Source organism: Lissotriton helveticus, chromosome 8, assembly GCF_964261635.1.
Source record: "Lissotriton helveticus chromosome 8, aLisHel1.1, whole genome shotgun sequence".
In the NCBI taxonomy this organism is placed as follows: Eukaryota; Metazoa; Chordata; class Amphibia; order Caudata; family Salamandridae; genus Lissotriton; species Lissotriton helveticus.
The window spans coordinates 61,538,878-61,554,218 of record NC_136069.1 but is presented as its reverse complement, the minus strand read 5'-3'; the positions used below and the strand labels follow the sequence as shown (position 1 = coordinate 61,554,218).

Below are 15,341 nucleotides of genomic sequence, written 5' to 3'. Positions count from 1 at the left end.
CGTGGAGTGGGACACTGCTTTGCCCACCGAAGTTCTGACAAAACCTTCAAAGAAGTGATGATTGAATGAATCTCAGCCACTGATAATCACTCGGACCGCATCCTACTCCATTGTTATTTTCCACAACATGCCTCCTCAGGTTGGACCCAGACATATGCAAATCAGTCTCTACCCTGCTCCAGTAGAAACAGTCCTGTCCGAACTGCCAATCCAGGCCCTCCCTGAACCAGAACACAAGCAACCCAGGACCGGTTTAGCCCTTGTTATGGGCTCATCAGCTGGGGATATCTACGTTCCAGTGACAGTGTGCACGGGTCCCACCCTTGGACATACCCGTCCCAATTGGGGCATCACAATTAAACATACAAATGCTTGAATTAATCTCAGCCACTGTTAATAACGGGGGCACGTCCCAGTTCTTCGTTATCTTGCGCATCATGTCACCTCAGGTCGGGCCGGACTGTCCCATTGAAGCAGGGTCAAGACTGATTTGCATATGGCTGGTTTCAAACTGAGGTGACATAGTGTGCAAAGTAGCAATGGACTTGTGTGTCACTTGTGTGTGGACAGATATGCCCATACCTGGGTCCGGTGCACACTGTCACTGGAACCAAGCTATACTTGGCTGATGAGCTCTAATAAGAACAAAACTGGTCTTGGGCTACTTGCGTTCTGGTTCAGAGAGGACCTGGCCTGGTAGTCCAGGCTGGATGGTTCATACTGGAGCAATGTAAAGCAGTGAAGGCTAATAGGGAACAGTGGTGGCAGGGCGGGGGAAGGTGGATGGGTTGGGAAAAAAAACAGAAGCAAAGAAAAGCAAACCTACCTGGAGGTCGCAGCCGCCGCTTCTCCTCCAGCAGGAAGCACCCAGCATCCCAGAACCCCCTGACTAATCACAACGTTGCCTTAACCACTTGGGAGCTAGTAAACAAACCTCCCCAGTGCTGCGCTGTCCATTATCCGGTGCTGAACTGGACGTCCAGCGGTCGCACGCAGCACTGGGGAGGTAGTGCCCGTGACGACCGTTGGCCGACGGCAGCACTTAAGGGGTTAAGCAGCATTGTGATTGGTCTGAGCGCCGTGGTTCGGTGCTCAGATGGGGGCTTGGAGGCTGGGCATGTTCTCCACTAAGGCTGTATAATACAGCCTGTGGAGAACATGCACAATGCGCATGACGCTTTGGCTGGCCCGAGACGGTCGACCAATTCGGCATGCGCACTTTAGGTGCAGCCACCACTCCTCCTCCGACTTCAACGTCCGGGGAGGCCAGCCCTACCCTAACAACGGGGCTGCACTGTAGTGCAACTGAACTGCAATATACAATGATAATAATGTACGTTACGTTAATATTTTTACTTTGCACTACTTTAAAGCAATGGGGCAACGCTCCTGGGGTCAAGACTGATTTGCATATGGCTGGGTCCAAACTGAGGTGACATGGTGTGCAACATAACGATGGACTAGGATGTGGCCCAAGTAAAAACCAGTGACTGAGAGTAATTCAACCATTCTTTCCATTGATTTCTGTATGCTTTACTGCGTTCTGACAAAGGGCCTCGTTTAGAGTCAGGTGGAGCAGGGAACCACCAAACTTGCATTACACTACTCTACTTACAGTTGGGAGAAGCATTGTGCATCCACCGGAGGATCCTCTGTGGCATCTGTCGGCCCATTGCCAGATCAGATTCCTTCTGCAAGCAGGAGGGCGAACGTCTCTCCTTCTCCCTGTCCTCCATGCCATGCAGTGAGGACATGGGCATGAAAAATGTAGAATGGCCACAATTTGAAGGGAGAAAACTCCCTTTGCTTTGGAGCCATTTATTTATTGAATGAGAAAATAAACTACTGCTTTGGAAGATTATTTTTTTCAATCCTGATCCACTAGCCATTAGTTCCATCTCTCATTAGACCTCTCCAGTGGAGTATAGCTTCCTGCAGACTTGAGCAGAGCACCAGTAATTAGTGAAACCCTCAGACGTTTTTGGTGAAACGCTGCATAATTTATGGAGTAAGGCGCTATTACCTTCGTACATCTTCCTGGGTGAACTTTCACAGGCTCTGGCCCATCCTTTATTTGCAGGATGCCTGTGAACCACTTATTAAGCCCTGGAGCACAAGAGGCCTTTTGATCTACTGCTGGAGGAGATCTTCCTAATTCTGGAATCTTTATAATATCCTTCCTAGCTCTTACTTGCAGAGAGATATTCATATTTACAACATAAGCCTAAAAGACCAAGTTCTGTTTCACCCTAGTTGGACCAGTGAGTGCTGTGTGTGACCCTAGTAGGTACGCTTCTCTACCACAAGAAAATCCAGATCACAAGTAGTGGGTTTCGAGTAACTTGCAGCTGCAACGTAGGATCAGTCTCATAACCTACGGTCCTTTCAAGAACCAAAACAATCAGTTAAAAACTAAGCTGGTTGTTGATCTGCTGTCGAACACCACTATCTGTGCGTAACACTGCTGGAGAAGGATCAAATGGAAGACGCTGGACCTTATTTATCAAATTGTGAACAGGGTACTCCATCAAAATGTGGCGGACGCCACGTCCGCCGTATAGAGTCCCAGTGACTATTGTGTACTTGAAGTAGGGCGGATGGCACATCTGCAATGCTTTCGCAGAGTACCTTGTCCGTCAAACTCTGAATAAAGTCCTCAGTATCTCGCCCAGTCCCCCTCATGTAAGTTGTCCCCTAAGGCTATATGCTTGGTTCCAGGTTCCTTAGTCTGCACTTAGAACCTCTTGGTGACTTGGTTCACCGTTCGGGGCATGCCTCACTACACGTATGTCAACAGTGGCTAGTAGTACTTGAAAGTCTCCTCTTCTACTGAAATGCCCTAAACCTGGAGAATATTCACATGTTGATGACTAAACTGCATTGAAAGCTTAAGCCTCTTCTACCATGCCCTAACTGCAAATACCCATTTCCATCCCGGGCAGACTCTAACCATTTTGAAATGCATGGCCGACTTTGTAGCTTGCACCAAATCCCAAGTACCATCCTCAACAAGAATCTCATTCTCCAATGGCCACTTAAATAACATGGCTAAGAATTCCCAGTTCCAGCCTCTGCTTCTGAGACGGATAGAATTGTACATCTCTGAACAGGATCTTAAATAGACAGTTCAATCTTTGGTAATGTAGAGGTTGGGCATTGATATTCACAAAAGGCATCTTGCCCTTCTGAAGGCAAAATAATGGACACATAATTTAAAAAAGGAACATTAAGTAATACAACATTATGTGTAGATAACATTGACATGTAGGTTAAACAAAAGCTTTTCATTACAACTAATTTACAACAACCTATATGTAGGTCACTTTACGACTAGGAATATTATCACCTAAAGTTACCCCTCCCGGTATTTCCTTTAAAGAAACCTAAAATGCTTCTATCTTGAGAGACATTCCCTATTTGCACTATTTCAATAGATGAATCTTATGCCAGTTATCAACTGGGTGCAGTTAGCTTCTACTATCCTCTTAATTGCTGCTCTACACTATATAAATTTCACTCTAGCAGACAGTGATCATGTGTAACCACTGTTATTCACCCGTCTGCTATGATTATTAAAGAACAGTTAGCTATAAAAATGCTGTAGTGGAGTAAGTAAAAGCAACCATTCCCTCTACTCCATGCTTGTTCTTTATAGGGGCCAACTAGTGAAGGATCTCACAACAGATCTCAAAACCCCAGTTGACAAAATCGTACAAATAAATAATCTAGAAAGCCTATTGTTGGTTATTGTTAGTGATTCAGGATTGGGCAATTAACAGTTTTTTTCTCTACACTGGCTTGCCTCTTTAAAACTCAAAGAATAGAAACATTTCCAGCAAATGCAACACGAATTTTAGATTCTATTAAGGATACGGATGTGAGGATTATGCTTCTTAATCTTTACTACTCGTGAAAATAGCAGCCAATCAAAAAACAGTAAACATAAAACATACTACATTTCCCAAGCGGTTTTGAACCACACCTCTAACAAACCCACCAATCATCTATGAACAGCCAATACAAAACAGCGAGCAACCATCTTCCTGCCTCTTTCTTTGCGAACAAGCAGTCTATTAGTAAGAAAATATTCCAAAAGAGAACAAGCACACAGTTTAAAAAATTCTCAATGAAGAGTTACCACTATCCAAAACAGAAGTCCAAGCAGAAGGAGGAAATCCAAACTGAGCCAATGGAGTTGAAGCACCAACTAGTGGAATTAGCCAAGCCAAGGGTGTTAATTTTGTTTAGAATCTGAACCTAAAAAGAGAAAAATAACTTGAATCCCGTCTTAATTTAATTGTAAGCATGGAGTCAGATGACCTATAGGCAGCACAAAAATATCTTCCGGTCTAGAACCCAAAGCGAAATCTTTTGAAGCCAGAGCACCTCTAGTTGAGTGAGCACCATACACTGAAATATCAATTCCAGCTTCCCGCATGACCCAACGGGCCAAGGCTGCTGCTGACACCGAGCGGAAAGGCTTTTGGATAGCCAGCAACAACAAGAGGATCAGTTCTATGAGCCAAAGTATGTTCATCGTAAACCTATAAACACTTTACTACACATAATTTAGCATTGTGTGGAAAAGCAAGATAATCAGTAGACCGTGACATGGTCTTTTTTTCTTTTTCAAATAAGAAAAGAAACCCCTTCAGGAAAAAACAACCCGCCTGCAAGATCCAGAGGACGTACATTTGACACTCGTCAGCACGAAATCAAGCATAAAAGCATAGTCCGTTTTGCAGAAATTTGTTTCAAGGACAAATCAATATCAGGCCATGACTAATAAAGACAAAACATTTGTAACATCCCATAACTGATTGTACTTATGTTTCAGAGGACGAGCTACCCTGATACCTTTTAGTAGTTTACATATCATGGGATGGACACCCACGGGCTTGCCATTAATAGGGTTATGCCCAGCAGAGAGTGCTGACTGAAAATTATTTATTCACCTGTAACATAATCACAGATTCAGCACACTCGGAAAGGAAATTCAGGACATCTTTCAACTCTGATCCCACTGGATCTACCTTCCGTTGAAGGCACTAACCCACCCATCATTTTCATGCAGAAGAATATCGTTTGTGGGTGGAAGGAGCCCAAACTTGATCTATAAATTAGGCAGCTGTTGCCAAACGTCCTGTAATCTGTTCATGTCTCCTGATACCTTCCAGATCATGAGAGTCAATTGGTCTTGAAGAATTGGAGGATGCGGCGAACCCACTGGGTCTAGGAGTAGCTGAGAGATAACCGGAAGGAGGATGGGAAGAGAAACGGATAATTCCAAAAGAGTTGGAAACCACAATTGTGTCTTCCACAGAGGGGTAACCCGAATCAGAGTCGGCGATTGATGTCTGACCTGAGGCTCCACCCTCGTAATTATGGCAAATGGTGGGAATACGTGATTCATCTGACCTCCCCATGACTGGAGGAAGGCATCCGTCCCCATGGCCATTGGATCAGGCCTTCCAACTGTAGAACTGTTTCAATTGAGTGTTGATCCGGGACGCAAGCAGGTCCACTTGGCATGGATCCTGAGCAGACATTATCTCCTGAAAGATGTGAGGATAGTGTTTCCAGTCAATGTAGTCTTTCAGGAATCTGGAAATCCAATCAACAAATAGGTTAATTTTGCCCTCAAGATACTCTGCCAGAACTGTCATCTTCTGAGAAAGGCAGAAGTGCCAGAAGTCTCAGGCTATGTTGGCCAGTAGGTGCAATCTCATGCCCCCCCAAGCTTTTGATGTATCGAACTGCAGAGACATTGTCCATCCACAAAAAAATGCAGCAGTTTCTTTTGATGGGAGGGATTGACTTTATGGAAAAAGAGCCTGCCAAAAGCTCCAGGCAATAGAAATGAAGTCGTAATTCTTCAGGCAGACCAATGACCGCCTGTAGAAAAGTCTCCTCATCGTGCACTCCAACCCCAATGACTGGCATCTGATTTGATGACTATGTCTGAGGATACTCCGATTATTTATTTATTTATTTATTTATTTATTTATTTATTTATTTTTTAGATTTATACAGCGCGTACAATTGCCCGTAGGCGTCTCGGCGCTAGAAACTTTGAATGTATTCCGAGGTTAGGCCGGTAACTATTCTTGATCAAACAGCCAGGTCTTTATCTTTCTGCGGAAATGCATCAGGGATGGGCTGTCTTTGATGGAAGCTGGCAGGGAATTCCATAATCTGGGAGCTGCCACAAGGAAGCGTCTATCGCCCCAGTTAACTGTTTTTGTTCGTGGTAATGGCCATGCCTCCATGTGGAGGAGCCACCACTGAAGTTCTCCTTGGCTTCGGCCAACAAGGGAATCAGATGGTTGTTACTGAACCCTTGTTGCAGGTAATGAATCTTCAGACGCTGAAGAGCCCTGTAGTGCAACAGGCCTGGGAAAATTGCTTGACTCGAAGATGCTAGCAACCCCACAATCTGGGCCAGGGATCTTTAAGACACCATCCATTTCAACAGAGTCGATCTCAACTCCCTCTTGCTAGACTTCACTTTCAAGGGAGGAAGTAGCAACTTCACCATGAGGGAGTTAATCTGAGAGCCCAGGAATTCCACTTGATGGGATGGGACAATCCTGGACTTTTCGGTATTTATCACAAATCCCAGATCCTGAAGAAGGGACATTTTCCAAGACTAATGAACTAACAGAATTGAGTGATCTTGAGTCAAGAGGAGCATGTCGTCTAGATAGATGATCATACGAACCCCCATCTCTCTTAAACGGACAACCACTGGTTTCAAAAGCTTGGTGAACATCCAGGTAGCCGAGAATAGAATGAATGGGAGAGACTGATATTGGCACCATTGACCTTTCCAGTAGAACTGCAAGTACCAATGATGAGCGGGGCAAATGGGGACCGACCAATAGGATCATTGAGATCTAGATGAACCATTAAATCTCGTTCCTGAAGAAGATCCCTTAGTGACGATAAATCACAAAAGGATTGAATAGTCTGAGATTTTGTACCAGAAACACATTGCCACATTGCTGCAAAAGCCCTAGGGATGAGGGGACATTGGCGCAATTGCCTGTTCTGACAAAAGTTCCAGAAGTTCGGAGTCTATAAAAAACTTGTCTTGGGGGGAAAAAAGGAGAGGAGGGAGTAAGGAGTCTTGATAGGGAGGTTGAGACAGTTCTATCTGATAACCCTGAACAGTATCTAGAACCCAAGAATCAGAAGTGCTTATGTGCCCAACTGTGTATAAAGTACCTCAGTCTGCCCCCTCAGAGGAAGATGACAAAGGGTTGTGGGAACTGTTACCTGCAGATTGGTTGTCCGAGTTATAAAGCCCCCTGTTAACTCCTCTACTAAAGCGGCCCTGGAATCCTCTGAATCTTGTAGGGTAGCACCCTGCTTGGTCCTAACCTCTACTCCTGGGGTTGAATCCACGAGGGGGACCTTGCTGGTTGAAGCGACCGGTTGAGCGTCCTTTGCCACGACGGGCTACGCCAGAAGGGGGTTGAAAACTCGTTTGAGCGGTAAATGTATTAACTAACTTAGCTATATTCTTAAAGCGGTCACCAAACAACGGGCCTTCTGCCAGGGGACCCAGTTCTGCAGTAGCCAGTTTCTCCAACTGTGGGTCAATACGAAGAAGTACAGATTTGCGGCGTTCTGAGTTTAGAGTGCAATTCGCATTTCCCAAGAGGCAGATTGCCGTATGAGTCCAACCAGCAAGTGCCTCCGTATGGACAGGATCCCCTGTCTCTTGGGCTTGGAGGGCCAATTCTAAGATTTTGGCCAAGGGGCCAGAAACATCAAGGAATTTGCCTTGGCATGCACAAAGTGCTCTATCAATGTCCTTTTTCGGGTTTTTATCGTACTTCTTAAGGAAGGTCTTCATAGATGCATCAATCTCAGGGGTGAGGGTGGTCTTGAGGGGTAAATCTGGCCGAGGGCATTCAGAGAGTAACCAGGACCTCACTTCCTTATCAAAACCTTTGCACATATTTAACTGCATATATTCGGCCACTGCGGGACACTGGGACCAGTCAGAGTACCTGAGGTGCACAATGTCAGAAGGGACATAGCTGAAGGGTGAAACCAAGGAAGGCGATATGGAGGGCTTGAGCTTTGTAGAGCTTTTGCGAGCTTGGAACCCCTGAGAAGAAGAGGTATCATGTAAGAGGTTAGTGGCTGGGGCAGGGGCTGGAGGAAAAGAGGGGGTGGGTTGGAAGGGAAGCTGCACTGGAAGCATGATCAAGCTAAGTCCCTTTAGTCACTTTAGTAATCACCTTCACCCGTGGCCATGATGGGGCAGATGGGGAAGAAGAGGAGGGGGAACCCTAGAGGGGCTGGACGATCGCCCTTCAAGCTCATCCAAGCGTTGAGAAATGGGTAGACGTGCTGAGCTGAGGACCTTACCTACAGATTTCCCGAATGCCTTGTCATACGGCCTCCATTCCATCATCATAACAATAATTTTCGTCTTCGTTAGGGCCATAGGTTGCCAGACCCTTGTCCAAGGTCTCATAATAAGACATTTTCCCAAACAGGGAGGTAACACCTCACTCAAAATCCCCTGAGGGAAGCAAAATGTAAATGTAAAATTGTTACAGCTCTGCTCAGCCAAGAGTCGTCCTGACTAATGGGAGCAATAAGCAGGCGGCAGGACTCTAAATGGAAGTTACCAAAGTGTGGATAACAGGACTTATACAGGGAATTAGAAAAGTTCCCAGTAGCCTGAAAGAAGACTTCTTTGTTTTTAAAATTGCCCCAGTCACAAGAGAGCTGCAGAAATCCCCTGTTGTTGCAGTCTGGGGAGAGGCAACTCCAGCAACATCTATGGAAGCTGTCGAATGTGAGAGAGACGCTCAGGCAGGCATCCGTAGAGGCGCTCCTGTGTAGCCCAATTGGGCTACACACGCGACCTCCCTCCTGGGAGTGGCTGCCACCTGCAGTGGTTCTGCGCGGAACACCGTTAGAAGGGGAAAGAGAACGGGACCAAGCGGCGTACAAAAAATGCTGAAGGGTGAAAAAACCAAGGAAGGAAACACAGAAAATAAATAATTTTAAGGCGCAATATGCACCAATGCCGAGCAAAAGAAGTGACCGCGGAGCGGTCTTATAAGTCAATTGGGCGTGGAGTGCCGACCGCAACCTGAAACTAAGGGGTTACACAAGCATATAACAAGCGGAGAAGCCACAGGCACACATGAATAAATAGTACAAATAGCACATCAGTAACATGAAGTTTGTAAAGCGACAAAATAGAGACGCTTATCTTGACTGCAACGCAGCAAAGAAAGAGGCAGGCACTCTATGTTGTATTGCATGTTAATAGACGATTACTGGGTTTGTTAGAAACATGGTTAAAAGCCTCAATGGTAATGTAGTGTGTTTTATATTTACTGTTTTTTGATTGGCTTCTACTTTTATGAGTAGGAAAGATTAAGAAGCATAATCAGAGCCTCCGATCCTGCCATAGAATCTGTTCTTTTTAAATTTAAATACTGTCTTTTGGAGAATGATGTCTCTATCCTTATGACGGTTTATCCCTGGAAGCATCAAAGCTCTGTGGTCTTCTCTTCTCGTGGTGACCTTTTACGATGGTGGCACAACCTAAATGCCAATTCACCTTCAGCAGGCTGTCACTGGTGGCCCATGATGCACATTCCACAAGGTAGTGTTCCAGGACTTTGTTTGTTTTATCTGAGAAGTCATTCTGACCTGTGGAGTGCTTTTAAGGTTTCCCTTCCCTAGTCATGTCATGGTCAACACATTCCACTTTCACTCTGCTTTTAGGTGAGAATGTGGTTTGGCTTGAAAGGCAGATCTAAAATGCCTGCTGTCCAGTCTCCCAGAACTTAATATATGTGGGTGGTGGGCAATGTAACTCATTTTTCAGATGAGGATTGGGGGAACAAATGTTGCATATGGTATAATCTAGACTAGACATCCTAAGTGTTCAGCAACTTGGACGGCAAGCTGCTCAGAAAAACCTTGGACCCCTGAACTTATGTTTTGTTTTGGGGAACCATCCGGAACAACTAGGCCAGAGCCACGAGTTCCGTAAGCCTGCAAGCCAAACAACGGCTTGCCCAAACAACGATATCCACTCCGGCTAACCATCCGACCCTTGCCCTCACCACATCTTCAACAAAGCAAACCGTATCATCCATCGCAACACAACCCCGGAAGATCATCAACCGCTCCTACAAGACCGCCACCATCCCGGAAAGCTGGAAGCACGCTGAGATCCATGCCCTGCTCAAAAAACCCACAGCAGACCTCAAGAACTCCGGCCCAAGTTCCCGGGAAAAGTAATTGAAAAGATCGTCAACAGGCAACAGACCCACTTCCTCGAGGAGAACTACATTCTGGACCTGTCCCATTCTGGATTCCGTAGCAACCACAGCACCGAAACTGTCCTCATCGCTGCCACAGACGACATCAGGACCCTACTGGACAACGGCGAAACCGCGGCCCTCATCCTCCTGGACCTCTCAGCCGCCTTCGACACCGTCTGCCACCACATCCTATGCATACGCCTACACGCCGCAGGAATGCGTGACAAAGTCCTGGACTGGACCACCTCCTTCCTCACCGACAGAACCCAGAGGGTCCGCCTTCCCCCATTCCGTTCTGAAAGCCACCAAGAACATCTGTGGCGTGCTCTAAGGATCATCCCTCAGCCCCACCCTTTTCAACGTCTACAAGGCACCGCTCACCAACATCGTCCGCTCGCACAACCTCAACATCGTCTCCTACGCCAATGACACCCAGCTGATCCTCTCACTCACCAAGAACCCCGCCACCACCAAAACCAACCTCCAGGAAGGAATGAAGGCTGTCGCCTACTGCATGTAGAACAGCCACCTGAAACTTAACTCAGACAAGACAACGGTCTTCATCCTCGGCTCCACCCCCTCCGCCTGGGACGACTCTTGGTGGCCAACCGCCCTGGGAGCTGCACCCACACCCACCAACCACACACGCAACCTGGACTCATCGCTCTCAATGACCCAGTAGGTCAACGCCGTCTCCTCCTCCTGCTTCAACACCCTCCGCATGCTCCGAAAGGTCCACAGATGGATCCCCACCAGAAATAGAAGTACGGTCACCCAAGCCCTCGTCAGTAGCAGACTGGACTACGGCAACGCCCTCTATGCAGGAACCATGGCCAAACTCCAGAAAAGACTCCAACACACACCTCATCCTCAACATACCCCGCCACACCCATATCACCGACCTCCTGAAAGACTTCCACTGGCTCCCAGTCAACAAGAGGATCACCTTCAAGCTCCTCACCCACGCTCACAAAGCACTCCACAACGCCGGACCAGCATACCTCAACAAACGTCTCACCTTCTACACCCCAACCACCAGCTTCCCTCTGCAGACTTCGCCCTCGCCACAGGACCACCACCGGTGGCAGATCTTTCTCCTACCTCGCCGCCAAGACAGGGACACCCTACCCACACAGCTGAGGCAGACCCAGGACCTGCTGACCTCCAGGAGACTTCTCAAAACCTGACTGTTCGAACAGTAGCTGCACCCCCTCCCTCTCCCCCTCCGTGCCTTGAGACCCTCATGGGTGAATAGTGCGCGCTACAAATGATTGATTGATTGAACCATGCATGTGAGTGGTTAAGGCAAACTTGCTCTAGGGTTCGGGATGGGTGGGGAAAGAGAGGAGCATCGGAAAGCCAACAGGTCAGGTAAAAGGGTTTTAAGGGGGGGGGTGGGGGGGGGTCAGAGTAGTTTTCAAGGGGTGGGGGTTTCGGGCTAGTTTTTAGGGGGTGGGCTTTGGGTAGTTTTTTGGGGGTTCAGGGTAGTTTGTAGGGGGTGGGAGGTATTTGGAGTAGTTTTCAGGGCTGGGAGAATAAAAGTAGTTTTTAGGGGGTGGGGTTGTTCCGGTAGTTTTTAGGGGGTGGGATGTATTTAGGGTTCAGACGGAGTGGTGGGGTGGTAACCTTAGCCACGTATAGCCGTTTACCATGCATGCCTTTACAATGAAAGTTGGTGTTAAAGGAATGCGTGGTAAAGTAATTCGTTGTTAAGGCGCAGTTGTTGTAGAGACATCTAAAGGTACGTGAGGAAGAGGAACTCGTTGTTCCCACATACCTTTTTGGGGTTTTTTGCATTAGGGAACAGCAGTCTTCCCACCCACTACTTTGTTGTTCAGTTCTAACAATCATCATGATGGAGAAGGGCATATTCTTGGAACACCCAAATAGCCTCAGATTTCGAAAAGTGATCCTTCAAGATTAATTTGTTGAGCATTCCATGAACCTGACTAGATTGTTGAGTTTACAGTATCATCGGACTCAGTCCTCCTAAAACTAAACTCTCCAACCTTTTTGTAGTGACCCAGCCTCCTTACACTGGTGGTGCTTCCCACAGCAGCTTTCTAAGATCTGTCTCCCTTGCATCAAAAGTATCTTTTTGTCATTTTCACTCAATGAGCTACTTACTTCTTCCCCACCACAGGTGCTAGAAGCCAAAGAAGACAGAAATGTAGCCTTTGACATTGTCGACCATGGTCGCAGTCTCTCGCTCCTTCTGGATCCTTCTGGAAACCGTAACAATGGCCAGGTAAGTCCTGAAAGTGAGGTGGTGAGTGAGTGAGTGAGCGCATTCTATAGTTGCACACGAGGCTGTTCAGCGTTGTCGGATGCAAGCCATGGTTCCATGGATTTAATAGGTGCAGGGCATGCTCGTAATTGGATGAAAGCTCTTCTGGAAACTCAGTGGGAAGAGAATAACTCATCTTGAACAGGGAAGAGGCATATTACAGTGAAGAGTAATTGTCAGTCTCTGCATTGGAAATACTTAGAATGGACTATGGCATGCCCATGAATGATTCTTTTCCACTTTGGCATTTCAGCCCGCTCTCCCTGCAAGCCCTATAGCTGTGGCCCTGGTGCTATTTATACTGGGGACAATAAGTTTGCTTACCTATCTCTGCACCTTGCCAAAGGCACACAAAGCAGTTTGGAGCTTTTAATCCTAACTTATTAAAAAATAAGATAATTTGGGGAGATGCCTTCCTCTCCCTGGAGCATGCCGAAGGTGTATGTCGCAAACTGGAGCTTTTAACCATACCTTGTGTTCCAAAATAGAATGATTAAGTGCATTCCCTATTGTTCAGTAATTACAACATATGTGAAGTATACCAAATAAAAAGCAATATATTGCAAAGAAATTAAATAATGAAGTAATTCTTCACCACTTTGACTTTCCATTTTCCACCCGATTATAGGAAAACTGTACCGCACTTATCAATTTCTATGTAGGAGTTTTCGATATCCTGCCTCGCTTCTTCGATTTTCCATTCAAGTACAACCCCTTTCGCCTGTGTACTGCACTACTGTTCTTTCCACCAACCTCCATTTCTGGGACCACTACAGCTCTGGAATTGTGATCTGGCTAAGGGTATCATTTATAACCATACTGGTTTCCAAGCTTTTCACTGCATTGAACTAAACATTACCTGCATTTTCCAGATTTTCCTATTACTATTTCTTGAGTAACACTTAGACATTTAGCCATGCGAGTGACACTTGCCACTCCTTTACTGGCTGAAATGGGCACTCCCCAGCAACTCTCACCCTGCGTAGCATGGTCCACAAGACAGTTGATTATCTGAAGCCCCAAACAGCTGACATTTCATATCCCTATTGCAATATTTGAGTGGCCTGAGATATCTACATCTTCAGCTCAGGAAACACAACTGGTTACAAATACACATCACAATTGTAGCTGCAATTGCTGGTGTTAGCATCCATGGCTACCACTGCTCGAGGGAGTGGGTTTTTTGGTATCTCGTATCTACATACAAGATCTCAGTGGTCCTTAGAGGCTATTTCTGTTCTGCGTTCTCTCACGTACCTCAGTACTTTGCCTTTCTTGTGGATCTTATTTGTTTGCTTTTTAATCAACATCTTTCCTTGTGTATCTTGTGTTAGTCCCACCCCTTCTTCTGTTTGTTCATCCCCCGATGCATAGCCTGTTTAGCATAAATTTGACAGAATCTGCTACTGCTCACATTTAAGGAACTACTTTTTAGGTCTCACCTATGCAGCCACATGCACTGCATAGGAAAAAGACCGTTCGCAATTTGCACATCTTTGCGAGGAAAAAACGTGCACGCGTTGCATTGCTTTGAATGGCAACGCTTGGCGATTCCCTTGTTAGCAATTATCGTGCCTTGCTACTCGCTCCCGCAAGGGAATCCGGTGCAGGCCCCTCTCCTCTCTCTGCCTGGACTCTCTCTAGGTGCCGCGCGTGGTGAGCGCGCTTGTTTTTTTCGTTAACACGAGTTCTGAGTATTAACTGCAGCATTGTAGTTAAATACTGCTTTCGTACATGAACGTTATAACTAAACTGTTTATATTTTTTTCTGATAATTCCCATGGGTAACAAACTTGCAACTACCGGATATCAATTGATAAAATGTAGGTAAACAAGAGTTCTCAAGATTTGCTTTTATTTGGCTTTTCTCTTTTTGTACATTATGTTTAAGGAATACCATATCGGGATTAGAAGAGCAGGATATAGCCCAGGCTGGCCACGTTTCAAACACTGTCATACATTCTCAGTCGGGCGGATTTTTAAACGACAACGTTTCAGGATATGAGGCGTGTACTTGGATGGATGGATATATATACATCATATATCATGTCATCGAATATCCAATCGGCCTCGAGGGTCTGCAGCTCTTCCTTGATCGCTCTTCTTAAAGCCCTCTTCCTTCTCGGTTGTGGATGGAGACCCAGCTGAATGTGAACCAAGCTCTGTCTCTGCTCTTCTATGAGTGGAGGAGCCAGATGGACCCCCAAGGGATTGAGGAAGCATCATTCTCCAGAGGAGGAAGACCACAGCTGAGGTCTATGCTACCCTGCCGTCCTCCATCTGGCCCCTGCCTCTGCATCCCTGGGCATACCTTGGAAAAGACTCCCTCTGGTTAACATGAGGTGACTGCCTAATCTTGTGTGTTTCTCTCAGTATCTAGATGTGTGTTCACTGCTGCTCTTATTTCAGCTGTGCGTTGCACTGGCTTGTGTCACGAGTCTGCCCTTGAAACATAACCACTTGTCTCAGCTGAAGTTTTGTAACATTCTTTCCATCATGTTTTGATCCGTAGCTATAATGTTTGTGTTGATGTATGAAGCTGTTTTTGATGTGCTTTCATAGCTTGCAGTAAACTTTAAGGTTTGAAAACACACACATCTCCTCACACACACACACACACACCCCTCCACACACACACACCTCCCCACCCACACCCTCCTCTCACACACATACACCACTCCTCTCACACACACCTCCCCACTCACACACTCTTCCTCTCACACACACACCTTCCCCCACACACCCCT

At 46.3% G+C, this 15,341-nt stretch overlaps 1 protein-coding gene across 2 annotated transcripts in view; it reads left to right on the top strand.

The window, feature by feature from the left end:
* The window catches only part of LOC144772359 (CD276 antigen homolog), a 177,950-nt gene that overhangs the window by 30,026 nt on the left and 132,583 nt on the right, over positions 1 to 15,341 (top strand). Inside the window, exon 2 of one of the 2 annotated variants that reach the window (XM_078656623.1) lies at positions 12,451 to 12,555. The exons of the other annotated variant lie outside the window; for it this stretch is intronic. Coding sequence (XP_078512749.1) covers positions 12,500 to 12,555 — 56 coding nt within the window. The 5' untranslated portion in view covers positions 12,451 to 12,499. The remainder of the gene's footprint in view (positions 1 to 12,450; positions 12,556 to 15,341) is intronic. 2 annotated transcript variants of the gene reach the window in all.